The sequence below is a fragment of the Elephas maximus genome, chromosome 19, assembly GCF_024166365.1.
Source record: "Elephas maximus indicus isolate mEleMax1 chromosome 19, mEleMax1 primary haplotype, whole genome shotgun sequence".
Taxonomy (NCBI): Eukaryota; Metazoa; Chordata; class Mammalia; order Proboscidea; family Elephantidae; genus Elephas; species Elephas maximus.
In genome coordinates this window covers 32,974,863-32,990,058 of record NC_064837.1, presented here as the reverse complement: position 1 = coordinate 32,990,058, position 15,196 = coordinate 32,974,863, and the positions used below count along the sequence as shown (strand labels likewise).

The window sequence follows — 15,196 nt, the reverse complement described above, 5'->3', positions numbered from 1 at the left end:
ACACAGACTAAACCACTATCATCTCTCCACCAGGTTACTACATTAATTTATTTACTAGGCTCTTAATTTGAGATCACCTATAAGCAACATGAAGTGGTGAAGAGCTTGCCTGCTAACCAGAAGGTCAGTAGTTCAAAACCACCAGTTGCTCCTTGGAATCCCTATGGGGCAATTCTGTCCTATAGGGTTACTATGAGTCAGATTCAACTCGACAGCAATAGGTTTGAATTTTTTTTTTGGGGGGGGGGGGGCGTCAAAAAAAGAAAAAGTAGATAAACTGGAATTCTTCAAACTAAAAACTCTTCAGTATCAAAGGACACTATAAAGATAGTAAAAAGACAACCCGCAGAATGGGAGAAAATATTTGCAAATCATATATCTGATGATAAGGGTCTAGTATCTAGAATATACAAAGAATTCTTATAACTGAACAGTATTAAGACAAATAATCCAATTAAAATGTGAGCAAAGGATTTGAATTGACATTTCTCCAAAGAAGGCATACAAATGGCCACTAAGCACATGAAAAGATGCTCAACATCATTATTGCTGTTGTTAGCAGCCACTGAATCTGCCCCTGACTCATTGCAATACCATCCACAATAAAATGAAAACGCTTTCTGGTCCTGCACCATCCCCATGATCGGCTACAGGTCAGACTGCTGTGACACACAGGTTTTGCGTTGGCTGATTTTTGGAAGTAGATCACCAGGCTTTCTTCCTAGTCCACAGTAGTCTGAAAATGGTGCTGAAACCTGTTCAGCAACACAGGAAGACGCAAGCCTCCACTGACAGATAGGTGCTGGCTCTGCAGGGAGTACACTGACCAGAAATCAAACCTGGGTCTCCTGCGTGGGTGGTGAGAGTTCTACCACTGTACGCCACTACCCACTAAGTGCTATAAAAAAAATAGTGGGGTAAAAATGTCTTGAAGAGGGCATGGTCAGACCAATTCAGGGGTGGGAGTCAGAAAAGACTTCATGGAGGGGGTGGTCCCCTTTGACCTAAGTCTAGGAATATACGGGTGTGACTCCTTAGGCACATCAGCAGTGGGAAGAGTATCCTAGGAAGAGGAAACTGCACGGGCAAAGTAACCAAGGTCTAAAGAAGTCTGGCCCGATGGGGCAGTCTCAGGCAACGCAGCAACACCGGCAGACGGGGTAGGTGTAGGCTGGGGGCAGTGCTCAGTGCCCGGGGGCAACTCCTACATCACACCAACTAAGTGAATAAAAAATTCTCTGTAGTTGTTACTGTGAATCTTGCACATGCAGGGAGTGCCTTTTTTCCTACATATTGTACCTACATGTTGTATGATTTCATTTATATGAACGTCCAGAACAGGCAAAACCACAGAGAGAGAAAGTAGATTAGTAATTGCCAAGGGTTGGGAGGACAAATAAGGATTTCTTTATGGGGTGGTAAATATGTTCTGGAATTTGACTGTAGTAATTGATACACAACTTTGTGAACATAGTAAAAACAAGTGAATTGTATGCTTAAAAAGGCTGAACCTTAAGGTAGATGAATTATGTTTCAATAAAGCCGCTTCTTTTTTTTTTTTTTTAAATGAAAGGAATACTAACAAGATAGTTTGCTAAAAGGGAAGTTCCACAGCCTCTTTTTACACTTTGTGGTTTCATATAATTAGCCCATCAGTTCTTAGAGATACCTCCACTATCCCGTGCTCAAAGGAAGATAACCAGCCGCTAGGAAACCTAAACTAGCACTTTATCTGTGGCCACCTTCACTCACTGCACATCTGGGGTTGGGTTAGACAAGGGAATATAATACTGGTAAGAAGTATAACCAGATGTTCTCATTAAATAGTTTCCCTTCATTGAGCATAAAAGTGTAGCATAGGAAGACAAAACCTCAATCAAACAGGACCTAATTCAGTCTAAGAATCCTCATTAGGACACTCAAAATGACCAATTTAGAGTTTTAAATACACAAAGTCAGAGTTATTAACTAATAATAAAAATAAAAATTTACAGAGTGCTTTATTCAATGTTTTGCAAATTTACATTAGGTGATATAATTTACTGTTCCTTAAATGGTTCCTGTATTACTTGGCATATTTATAACATCGCTCACTTGTTTCTCATTGTAATGATATAAAACCTGGCTATCAGAAACCAATCAGGCCTCTTGAAAGCTAATACATTTATACATACTGTTAACCATATTTCAGCAATTATTAATTATACAAATATTATTTGGGCAATCTGATTTATCCATTTTAAATATACTATTGATTTGAGAATCCAAAAATACAGTATTTGGAGCAGCAAAAATCTAATATGGCAGACATATACATTCATATGGAGACCAAAATTTTTAAAAAGTGTTTTCAATTACATACATTTTATCAAAACCAAAAAGCATATTTAATTCACAAAATGGAATGAATTCAAAGTACACATGAAAAACAAAAATTTGAGCATTAGAGTTAAATGTTACTACATTTAAGTGTTCCATGGGTACAAAAAACGGTTAAGTGCTTGACTATTAGCTAAGAGGTTGGTGGTTCGAACCACCCAGAAGCACCTCAGAAGACAGGCCTGGAAATCTGCTTCGAAAGGTCACAGCCTTGAAAACTCTATGGGTCAGTTCTATTCTGCACACGTGGCATCACCATGAACTGCAATCAACTTGACAGCAACAACAATTAGGTAGCTTCAACAATTAACAATTCATACACAAACTAGTCTTATATCTCACCCCACTATTTTGGCCAGTAGAAGTTTGTTGCATTTCCACATGAATTTTAGAGTTAGCTTGTCAATTGTACCCAAAAAAGGCTGCTGGGATATTAATGAGAATTTCACTAAATCTACAAATAACATCATAACAATAAAGTATGTTCTGAACCACAAACATGGCTTAATGCTCCATTATTTAGGTCTTCTTTAATATCTTTCCACAATGTTCTGTAGTTTTCTCTGTACAAGTCTTGCACACTGTATGTTTAGTATTTCATAGTTTTAAATGTATTGTTGCTACTATGTAGAAGTCTAATTTTTGTATATGGATCTAGTATCCTGCAACATTATTAAAATCACTTATTAGTTGTAACATTTTTGTAGAATTCATCAGGTTTTCTACAAAGAAAATCGTATCATCTTTGAATGAAGACACTTACACTTCTTCCTTTCTGATCAAGACTGTGGTTCTTTCCCTAGCCTCCTCACAACTACGCACTGAACAATGAATACTCAATTAGATGAATACTCAAGGGGGCCCCTCTGCAGATCTCAGGGGCTCTCTCCTCTTGCAGCCCTCTTCTCTCTGGTACTCTGTCCAAAGGATCTATGTCCTTGGTCTCCCTGGCCTTTCAGCTCCATCTCAGTAACTCAGTGAGTCTGCAGCTCCACCTGGGTTCCCCCTCCCTGGAACATGTCCTGAAAACTCAAGACAGTAAGCTGGGACCCTGACCACTTCGCTCCCATCTTTCAAGGATCACTACCCATCATTGCCTCATAGTGTCTGTAAAACCACTGTTTTTTCCATCACTTCGCTGTTTCTGCCAGGAGGGTACATTTAGGCCCTCCCAGAAACGGAGGCCCCAATATTGACTTTTTATCTGGCATTAACCGTTTCAGGTGCGTTGCTAAATGTTTGACATATGTTATTTCTAATAATTCCTCAAATCAATCCTATGAAACTGGTATTAGCTCCATTGTAGAGATGAGTAAATTGAAGCTTGGGAAAGTAGATAACTTGTCCTTGGTTATGTAATTACTAAGCAGCATCCATGTAGAAAGAGGGGCTAGGAAGAGGTGGAATGGAGTATGATGGTTAATGAGTAAGGGGTTTACTTTGGTGGTGATAAAAATTTCTGAAATTAGATAGTGGTGATGGTTGCATGACTCTGTGAATATGCTAAAAACCACCGAATCATACGCTGCGAAGGCGTGATTTTTATGTTATATGAATTATATGTCAATATAAAAAAAAATGTCAATATAGCCAATATTTTGGGGGGAAAAAAAAAGAACACACATGACCATAGGGTCATGCAGAGGGTTGCCAGGTTTAGCAAATAAAAATAAAGAATGTCCAGTTAAAGCTGAATGTCAGCATAAGAAGGCAGTATTTGGGACATACTTGTACTTTAAAAAGTTACTTGTTTTTAACTGAAATAACCATAAAATGGTATTAATTTAATAATATAATCAGATTTTTCCCCCTTGATTAAAGATATTAATCATTCTATCTTGCAGTGCTGCTCTGATAATAGTAAATGTGATGCTTTTAGACACTTAATCTCATTTACAGATGTTTCAAAGCAAGTTTGCCATTTACCAAAAGGAGCATGTTAACTACAAAAGTGACGGCTTGAGTGAGACATTTTGGAGATACATTAAGAAAATATTTGTAAGATTTATAGCTCATACGCTTTACTGTTAAAACAAGGAATATTTTTCTTACTGCATATGTGCTTTATGAGGAAAATTACTGTCAGATGCAGATGATACTCCAAGTCACAGGCCACAAAACAACTTAATTCAACATAATTAGATCCACATACTTGATTTTTTTTTCTTTGCCTGATTAAAGTACCCTCAGAGTTCCTTAAAAAATCCAGAATGACATAATTTTGAAGTACTAAAAAGGTTAGCTAGTTCACGTGCCATAAAGATTTCCTTGTCAGTGTTGCATTCTATAGATCAGTTCAAAATGATTTTCAGTAGAATCTTACAAAAATTAATTTCATGGGCCCTAACTAATTGAGGTTCTTTAGATTTTTTTTTTAATTTTATTTTACTTTGTTGTTGGTGTTGAGAATATACATAGCAGAACATATATCACTTCAATAATTTCTACATGTGCAATTCAGTGATTGATCACCACTTTTTTACGCAAATAAAGTGAACCTTCTGCATTTGTTTGCCAACCACACCCTCCTCCCATAAGGTATTTTCATAAGCGCACTATGCTAATTCTCTTACAGAAACATGTAAAAAAAAAATTGGCATACTGGTGCTTATGAAAATACCTCATGCGGGGGGCGCAGTTGGCGAAAAAACGTAGAAGGCGGCATTATGTGTGTAAAAATAGGTACATTCTTCAAGCTGTGCAACCATTCTCACCCTCCTTTTCCAAATTGTTCCTCCCCCATTAACATAAACTCACTGCCCCAAAAGTTTCCCATCCAATCTTTTGAGCTGCTATCATCAGTTTGGTACCATATAGATAGTTCTTAAAAGAGCACAATGCTCAAGGCAGACATTCTTTAGTAGTTAACCTGAGTTATTGTTTGGTTTTAAGAAGACTTCAGAGGATATTTTTGGTTTAAGGTTTAAAGATTATCTCAGGGCAATAGTTTCAGTGGTTTACCCAGCCTCCATGGCTCCAGAAAATCTGCATTCCATGAGAATTTGAAATCCTGTTCTGCATTTTCTCCCTTTTAATCAGGTGAGGTTCCTTACACCCTGTTGTTTGGTGTTTAGAAAACCCCAATCTTCTAAGTTACAGAGTATGACCTAGAGCAAAATCATTACAATAATTTCTATTTCGTTTTCTAACCTGTCAAATGGGAGTAACATTAGCAGCAGCAAATGCTTGCCAAGTACCTACCACATACAAGACACTGTTCTTGACTTCTGTATCCAGGTTGGAATGGTAGGTATATTAAAAGATAAACGGTGCAAATACACGCAAGGTATCAAAAATCAGTTTTAAATATTCAAAAACCAGGAATTTATAGCTGAGGTAGAGAATACCAATGACTAGTACAGACCAGGACAGGATTTGTAAAAAAAAGTTAAGAAATGAAATATGTTCAGCAATATACTGAATATTTAAATCTTGACCTAAAACACACCATTTTGTTCAGCTGACATCTAATTTAAAACTTACATATAAAAGAAACAAAACCATATAGTGACTAAATCAACAGTATGCAAGCTAGTTGTGCCAGAAATTAAGTGTTGAAAGAATGATGGAGATACGTCAAAAGAACAGAGATGCCAAGTTAACGGCCTCCCAATGGCCAAATCTGGGACATCTTAATCATTAAAATAATGATAAAATAAAAATGATAGCAATGTATAAACCCAAACAGACCCACACCAGGCACATTATCATCAAACTCTCAAAAACCAAAGATAAAGAATCCTTAAAACAGTAAGAAAGAAGCAAATTGTCACATACAAGGAATCCTCAATAAGGTTAAGTGTCAATTTCTCCTCTGAAGCCTTGGAGGCCAGAAGGCAGTGGAATGACATATTTAAAGTGCTGAAAGAAAAAAAGCTGCCAACTAAGAGTTTTTTATCTGACAAAACTGTCAAGTATGAGGGTGAAATTAAGATATTCCAGATAAAGAAAAATTGTGGAAGTTTGTGATGACTAGTCCTGCACTATAAGACATGCTACAGGGAGTTCTTCGGATAGAAGTGAAGGGACACTACACAATAACTTAAAGATGTGTTACAGAAAAGAAAGATCTCTGATAAAAGTACTCTCATGGGCAAACATAAGGGACAATTTTATGGTAGTTTTGGTTAGTAACTTTAAGGTGTTATATTCCACATACAAAAGACAAATACATGAAAGAATTACAAACTTATGCTACTGGGCAAACACTGTATAAAGATGTAATTTATGGTAACAACTACATAAGGTAGAAGGAGCAGTCTAAGAATAGAAATTTTGCATGTTACTAAAGTTAAGTTGGTATCATTTTAAGCTAGGTTGTTATAATTCAAGTTGTTAAATGTAATCTTCGTGGTAACCACAAAGAAAATACCTAAAGTATGCACAAGAAGGAAAAGAGAAGGGATTAAACCAGTTCATCACCAAAAATCAGCTGAGCACAAATGATGGCAGTATTTGAGGAAACGAAGGGCAGATAAGGTATAAGACATACAAAAAATACCAAAATGGCAGAAGACCTTCCTTATTGGTAATTACATTGAATGTAAATGGATTAAACACTCCAATCAAAAGACAGAGAATGGCAGAATGGATAATAATGCATGACCCATCTATACACTATCTACAAGAGACACATCTTAGACCCAAAGATACAAATAAGTCTTCTCCATCTACAATGGAATAAAATTAGAAATTAATAGCAAAACTAGAAAATACACAAATATATAGAAATTAAACAATACACTATGAAACAATCAATAAGTCAAGCAATAAATCAAGAGAAAAATCAGACAATACTTAGAGTAAAATGAAAATGAAAGAACATTTCAAAACTTATGCCAATGAGGCACAATTTATTATTTAAATGAAACCTCAGTATTAATGGACACAGGCAGGTAGACAACTAATCAAAACACAAAGTAACAAGTGTTATTATGCAGTTACAAAACAAGTGACATAAGGAAGAAAGGGATTAACTCTACCTGGATAAGAAAGAGAGGGAATAAGGGAATTTTAACACGAATATGCCATAAATGAAAAGCAGAAGTCATTATCCAAATAATACACTTCTAATCTGAAATTTTAAGAGAAAGGTCAGTTTCCTTAAGCTCAACAGAAATTTAAGACATATTTATAGTAGGCATTGTGCAAATCAAAAATAGATATAATAAATAGTCTGTACCCTCAACAAGGTTAATATATTGCACGTATTCCCTCCAGAGGGAAGAAATTAGGCACTGTATATATGAGAACTTGAGTATCACTGTAATTAATCATAAATGGAATAAAATTTACACATAAATGATAATTTGCCTGATGGCAGCATTAGAAGAAATAAAAGATACTGCTTTAGCGACTGAAATTCAGTTCTCCGGGTCTCTCTCACCTAGGAGCAGCTGGTTTGAATAAAATGCTCAATGGTGATAGTTTAGGAAACTTGCTCAGTGCCAAAAGCTAAGATTTCCCAATTTAACTGAAGAATAAAATATCTGAGATGAAAAAAAAAAGCCCAAATCCATTTCACATATGCAGCCTTTTCTGGACTGTAGCAATGAGAAACAACAAAGGAAAAAAGTAAGGTAGAGGTTTAATGATTCCAGATTTATTCATTTTAGTTACAAGCTGACAAATGAATTCAAATAGGACTTAGACCATGAAAATGCCAAGATGCTACCAATCAATAGATGAGGTTTTTTACTTATTATTTCTTGGAAATACATGGCTATTAAGAAGTATCAGAACCTCGAAAACATTATGCTGAGTGAAATAAATCAGTCTCAAAAAGACAAATATTATATGATCACTCATATATGAAATAGCTATAATAGGTCATTTCATAGAGACAGAAAGTAGGTTACAGATTACCAGGGTCTTGGGGGTGGAAATGGCGGGGGCGGGGATGAAGAGTTATTGTTTAATGGGTAGAGAGTTTCTATCTGGGTTGATGAAAAAGGTTTGGAAATAGCGGTGATGGCTGCACAACATTGTGACTGTAATTAATACACTGAACTGTACACTTTAAAATGGTTTAAATGGCAAATTTTATGTTACATATATTTTATAACAAAAGAAACACCTGGCTCTCTAAAAGAAAAAAAAGGGTCCCTGATTTGTAGCATTTGCTGATTTCCATTATGTAAATACTTCTACCATGGATGATTTTAACAATGAGGTGTTAACCTATTACCTGTGTATTTATTGGGTAAGAAACGGGATAAACATTTATTAATTATCCCACTCTACCACTGAGAATAATTATTTTCTCACTAGAAATAACTTTAACCTCCAATGCGATGTAAATGACTGGCTAGATTAGATGTCATACTGCACAAAGAAAAGACTTTCTAAAAAAAGATACAACTTACTTTGGCTTCAGTTTCTCCCCTGTGAAGAGTATATAGGTGATGGACAGCACTTTGTGATGAGGACCAAGGATGAGTCAGAATTTGGAAGACATGGAAGTCGTGGCCAAGGGTGTCTGTTGTGACTAGAAGCATTCCTGGAAGACAAATAGGATAAAAATAAAAATGATTATGTATATGGGCAAAATATTTTTAAACTATTAATCACGCTTTAAAATATTACTACAGGAAAAATATTACTGAAGATGTAAGAAGCTTTCTAAAATAAAAAATTAAAATGTTTTTTCCTATGCAAATACAAAATCTAGTATCCCATCAATACAGCAGCACAGTGAGAACACTAGATGTACAGGTGCTATGACACATGGCTTCTAGAATGACAGGTCATTTTAAAAAAGATAATCATGGAATCAGCAATAACAGACAAAAGAAAACAATAAAGCCAAAGGGCATGACAATAGCAATTGCTAACATGCATAGGCTTATATATAAGCAATATTCCAAATGATTTCCACCTATTAAATAACAATACTCCTATTGTTGTATCACTTTTACAAATAAACAAACAGAGGCACAAAGAGGTTAGGAAATGCATCCTTGACACACAGCTAAGAAATGACAAACGAGACTTGAAACTAGTGGATTAATTTGGTTTTGTATGGAAAAAGACATGTTCAATCCTGTGTAGAAATGAGGAACTGAGAATGAAAAATATGCTGAAAATTATTTTTTAAGAAACAATCTATGTCTTTTCTTTCTCCTTAATAATACATGGCTAAGCTTTATTTTATTATTTTATTTTTTTATTAGGAAAACAAGTTTGTTTTAAGATCAGTTCACCAACTGTTTATAGTGAAGAAGGGGAACACTTAGCTTCTCTAATATCTGGCTTCATCTATGAGTGCTCTAAGACTGCTAAAAACAAACTTGACAGTCATTTTCATTTATTGTAAATTGACATTGTCTTACTTATCAAAGTAATGTGATAAATCATCTCACTTCCAGCATTGTGAGTTGCTTAAATAATTTTAACATGAAAATCAGATTATAAGAGCAGCTGTTAAAAGATATATCACAATCCATAGAAGCGCATGCGATTTTAAACATATCAGAGGTCTGAAGCTTATTTTTTAATGTCATTAGAACTAGAGTTTAGCATGCAGATGAAAGAGAAATGTAGACAATAAAAAACTGCTGTGGTATTTAGAACATCTGCAAGCATTTATTTAGTGCCTCTCATAGTCCTTTTTTTTTTTCATTGTCTGCGACTGTGTTACAGATAGAAAGATAATGACTAAGACATTGCCCTCAAGGAGCTCACAGTCCAGTGGGGGTATAATAATAAACGTACGATATATACAAAGTACTATTGGAGAACACAGCAAGGAAGACAACTCAGAGGATTTAAGAAAGGCTTCATGGAACAGACGGCATACAAATTCACATGCCGATGAGGCAAAGGTGAGGAAAAGCCTTCTAGAAAAAGAAAAGGACAAGTAAAAGACATGGAAGCAAGAAATGTTGTTTTGTTAGGTAATGGTTGGCTGGGTCAAATTGTGAAGGAGCCTGGAAAGCTTGCTAAAAAATAATGGTTTTATTCTTTGGTTCTGAAAAATACCACGTAGGCAGATTTTTTTTTTAACACTTATTTCTGATCTCCCGTAACAGAGATGGTAATTCAGCAAGTCTGACTAAGGAGCCTTTTAAAATGTGACTCAGATGATTACGAAATATATGATCAGAAACAGAGAGCCATCGACTATTTTTCTGCATGACTTGAAAGGGTTTAGAGAAGTGACTGAAATAAATATGGAGATTAAACTGAAGACACAGAACCAGAAAACTGACTTACAGAAGTAAACAGCTAGGCAGAAGCAAATGAAAATTTCAGTTGAAAAAGACGAACAAGGATAAATTGAGAAATACATTCTAGGTACCACAAAGAGAAAGCAGTCATTAACTTTTGTCGAAAATAATGCTGCCCAGATAACACCCTCAACCTTCACTGAATTCTGCCTTTCTTCCCCTTTCCCATCCCTAATCTCATATTCTCACCATAAAATGAGTTTGTTACCTATTTCCATCTCTTTGCTTCGGGCTTATTTGCTCTACTTTGACTTGAGCTTCTTAAGATAGAAACCTCGATTCTTATTTCAGGACCTTTCTTCTTTTCCAGAATAAGTATTCCACAAATCTTAATGTGCTCCATTTTCATTTACATTCAGTTTAAATTTTTTTTTTTAATTTCGAGACTTCCTCTTTTACTCATGAGTTATTTAAAGGTGTGGTATTTAATTTCCAAATATTTAGATATTTTCCAGATATCTTACAAACACTGACTTCTAGTTTAATGCCATTATGACAAGGAATCACATCTTTTAAATTTGTTAAAGTTTGTTTCATAGCCTAGAATATCATGGTAATCGTTTCATGTGCATTTGAACACTTGGGAATTCAACTGTTGTTGTCAGGTGACGCTGAGTCACTTCCGACTCATAGCGACCCTACGTGCAACAGAATGAACCACTGCCTGGTTCTGCGTCATCCTCACAACAGTTGTTATGCTTGAGCCCCCTGTTGCAGCCACTGTGTCAATTCATCCCATTGAGGGTCTTCGTCTTTTTTGCTGACCCTCTACTTTACCATGCGTGATGTCCTTCTCCAGGGACTGATGCCTCCTGAAAACAGATTCAAAGTACGTGAGATAAAGTCTTGCCATTCTTACTTCTAAGGCACATTCTGGCTCTATTTCTTCCAAGACACGTTTGTTCATTCTTTTGGCATTCCATGGTACTTCAATACTCTTCGCCAACACCGTAATTCAAAGGCATTAATTCTTCGGGCTTCATTATCCAGCTTTCACATGTGTATGAGGTGACTGAAAACACCAGGCTTGGGTCAGGCACATTTCAGTCATCAGATGACATCTCTTCAACACTTTAAAGAGGTCTCTTGCAGCAGATCTGCCCAACGCAATGCTTCATTTGGTTTCTTGATTGCTGCTTCCATGGGGAGAGATTATGGATCTGAGTGAAATTAAATCCTTGACAATGTCAATATTTTCTCTGTTTATCATAACGTTGCTTGTTGGTCCAGTTGCGAGGACATTTTTTTTTTTATGTTGAGTTCTTTATGTTTTTTTCTTACGTTTTTATTGAGGTGTAATCCACACTAGAGGCTGTAGTTTTTGATCTTCATCAGTAAGTGCTTCAAGTCCTCTTCATTTTCAGCAAGCAAGGTCGTGTCATCTGCATATCGCTGGTAGTTAATGAATCTTCCTCCAATTCTGATGCTGCGTTCTTCTTCATATAGACCAGCTTCTCAGATTATTTGCTTGGCATACAGACTGAGTAAGTACGGTGAAAGGGTACAACGCTGATGCCCACCTTTCCTGACTTTAAACCATGTGGTATCTCCTTGTTCTGTTTGAATGACTGCCTCTTTATCTATGTATCAATAAATTCAGTTTAATTGATAGTTCTGTTCAGGTGTTCTAGATCTTTGCTGATTTTTTAACTTATTCAATTACTGAGATAGGAATTTTAAAATCTCAAAGTGTAACTGTGGATATGTTTATTTCTCCTCTGTTGTATCAGCTTCATAAATTTTGGAGGTTTTTTTGTTAGCTATGAACATGTCTAGGATTGTTATGGCTTCTTGGTGAATCGACACTTCTATCATATACCACCATTTTAATCCCAGTTACTTTCCCTGTTCTGACATCTATTTTTTCTCATGTTAATATTGTTACTCCAGCATTCTTTTGATTCGTACATGCATGGTATATATTTTTCCATCCTTCTGCTTTAAATCTATCAATAGATGGGGTTCTTTTGGACAAAAGGTAGTTATGTTCTAGTTTTTTGTTTGTCTGCATGTGTGTATTAGCTTTTTGGCTGTATGTCCTTAAGTTTTCCTTACTTGTTCTAGGGATTATGATATACATACCTAACTTTGTGTGTGTGTTCATTTGTATTTTGTCCAGAGTTTATAGTTGTTTTCTGTGGGAAGGATGATTTGTCAGCTTACTCCTTTAACTAAGAATCAAAATATTTTTAAAGACTATTTTTAAAAGAATATCTTGAATGGTTAAACAACATAATGAACATATTTAATGTCGCTGAAATGTACATGTGAAGGTTGTTCCAAGAGCAAATGTTCTGTTATCCACATATTTACCAAAATCTAAAAATATATACTTTTCTTGTTAAAAGAAAAAGTGTAAAAGAATATGAAGCAGTCATGGAAAAATAAGATAGGCAGTTAAATGGGAAGACGAAGTATATTTAATTTTGCTATTTACTTGGCTAGTCTAAGTGACTACAGCTCTAGCCACTACTTCATAGTAAAAATCACACTAGTGTCCTAGATATTTCTAAGATAATATAGTTCAGATGTTGAGAAATGTCATTGCTTGAAATCTACATCAGCCCTGTAACAGTTTCTATAAACTGTCCCCCATTTCACACGGTGCTATGATCATCAGGGACCCCTGGTGGTGCAGCGGTTAAGAGCTATGGGTGCTAACCAAAAGATCAGTAGTTCAAATCACCAGCTGTTACTTGGAAACCATATGGGGTACTTCTACTCTGTCTCATAGGATTGCCACGAGTTGGAATCAACTTGACTGCACACAACAACAACATGGTCATTAGCATACTTTGTATTTTTTCCTTTTTGTTGTTGTTTTCAAATAAATCTCTAAGATTGGGCATGTATGCTTCATTTTCTTTTTGTGGGCAGTATTTTTCCACTTCTAACTTTTTACTGGGTTATAATAAGTTTTCAATTATCACAACTCCACTACTATATTCTGATTCTGCCTTCTGACAACAGAATTCTTTTTTACAAACAATTCAATAGAAGCATCAATCTTACAGGAAATCAGATGAACTTGCATTTATAACATATACATTCTCAATAAACTGCAGATAAATTTCACATTACTTTTAAAATTATATAAAATCTTATTCTGAGTGAGCATTTTACAAATAAGAATACCAATTGCTAAATCCAGACTATAATATTACCGTCTTACATATGAATGATATCACAGATGAACACTTCTCAATATGGCATTAATCTCACTATAGTTAATGACCTGAAAAACTACTTTAAATTTTTAGAGAAACAGCCCAATGAATTTTTTATACCTATTATCTTCTGTATACCCTATTTCAAACATTTTTTTTCCCACTCCTTCATGCAAATGTGGCTTTTATAACCACCAATGAGCTCACTTTTTTCACAAAAATTTACAATAATGTAAAAAATTAAAAGAGCAGAGAAGAAAGAACACTGTGGGATTACGCAGTCACGCGCTTTCTTTTAGTTTACAATTTCCTCTTTCGCACACATTCTGTTAGGGAAAATAACAAGCTTTTTTTCCTCTAGAAAACAAGTTAAAAAGCACATATACATAAAAGGAAAAACTCGTACAGAGTAGACTGTGGCTTGAGAACTATTTATGCAGCATCAGAAGACTAAACCAGACTCTGGCCTGGCCATAAACTAAACCCACGCCCCAAATGAGGTGCCAAGCCACAAAAAGCATTTGCGTCATCTGGGAATACAAGGAAAAGAAGGACTTCTAATTATAGGGCCTGGAAGCGGAAGCCTAGAGCGATTAGCTGTTTAGGCGCTGCTGTATGTTTATCTGGAAGCTTCCTCTCTCTCACTCTCAGCATCAAGTTTGATAGATGAGTGTTAGCCTAAAGGGTGGAGACTGAAGCTGCCGATGGTACATGGCGTTCTCCAAAACCTGAGGTAGCTAGAGACTGAACATTAAGGCTTTTGTGGCCTCATAAGAACGTAAGTCTTTTCAACTGGGCGTCAGCTGCTTAGCCTAAAAGGCAAAATTAAAGAGTAGCAAATCTCCACTGTGCATATGCTATAAAATCTTGGAAACATGAGTAGGTTTGTCTTTTTTACCATAACCTATTTATAACACCTATCTAATTGTATGGTTCTTTAACATGTGCACACGTGTGAACTGGAAGACAAATTACCAGCTATTCACATTCTCTTTCAAAAGAGCATGAACACTGATATGGTGGGTCAAATTAAAATTTTTACAGGAATTCAGGTTGTTTACCTCAAAATAATTTTAAAATCTTGGTCTTAATTCTTGTTAATTTAATATTTTCCCATCAATACTTGCATAGATTAAAAAAAAAAAACAAACACCGAACTCATTGCCATCGAGTCAATTCTGACTCATAGCAACCCTATGGTTTCCAAGAAGCGGCTGGTGGATTTGAACTGCTAACCTTTGGTTAGCAGCCAGGCTCTTAACCACTGCACCACCAGGGCTCCACTTGCATAGATAGAAACCTATAAATTACTTAATTATCTTTTATGTTTACTACCCAAACCTGTAGATAAATGCTAAAGGAAAGAAACAGAATCCTAGTACTGACAGTACTAGTAATGTCCTCAGATTAAACTATAATAAT

The 15,196-nt window shown here is 35.6% G+C and overlaps 1 protein-coding gene across 1 annotated transcript in view; it reads right to left on the bottom strand.

The window, feature by feature from the left end:
* The window catches only part of BCAS3 (BCAS3 microtubule associated cell migration factor), a gene marked incomplete at its 5' end in the record, with an annotated part of 619,175 nt that overhangs the window by 377,097 nt on the left and 226,882 nt on the right, over positions 1-15,196 (bottom strand). Inside the window, one exon of the mRNA XM_049861336.1 lies at positions 8,745-8,878. Within this exon, the coding sequence (XP_049717293.1) occupies positions 8,745-8,878 (134 nt within the window). The remainder of the gene's footprint in view (positions 1-8,744; positions 8,879-15,196) is intronic.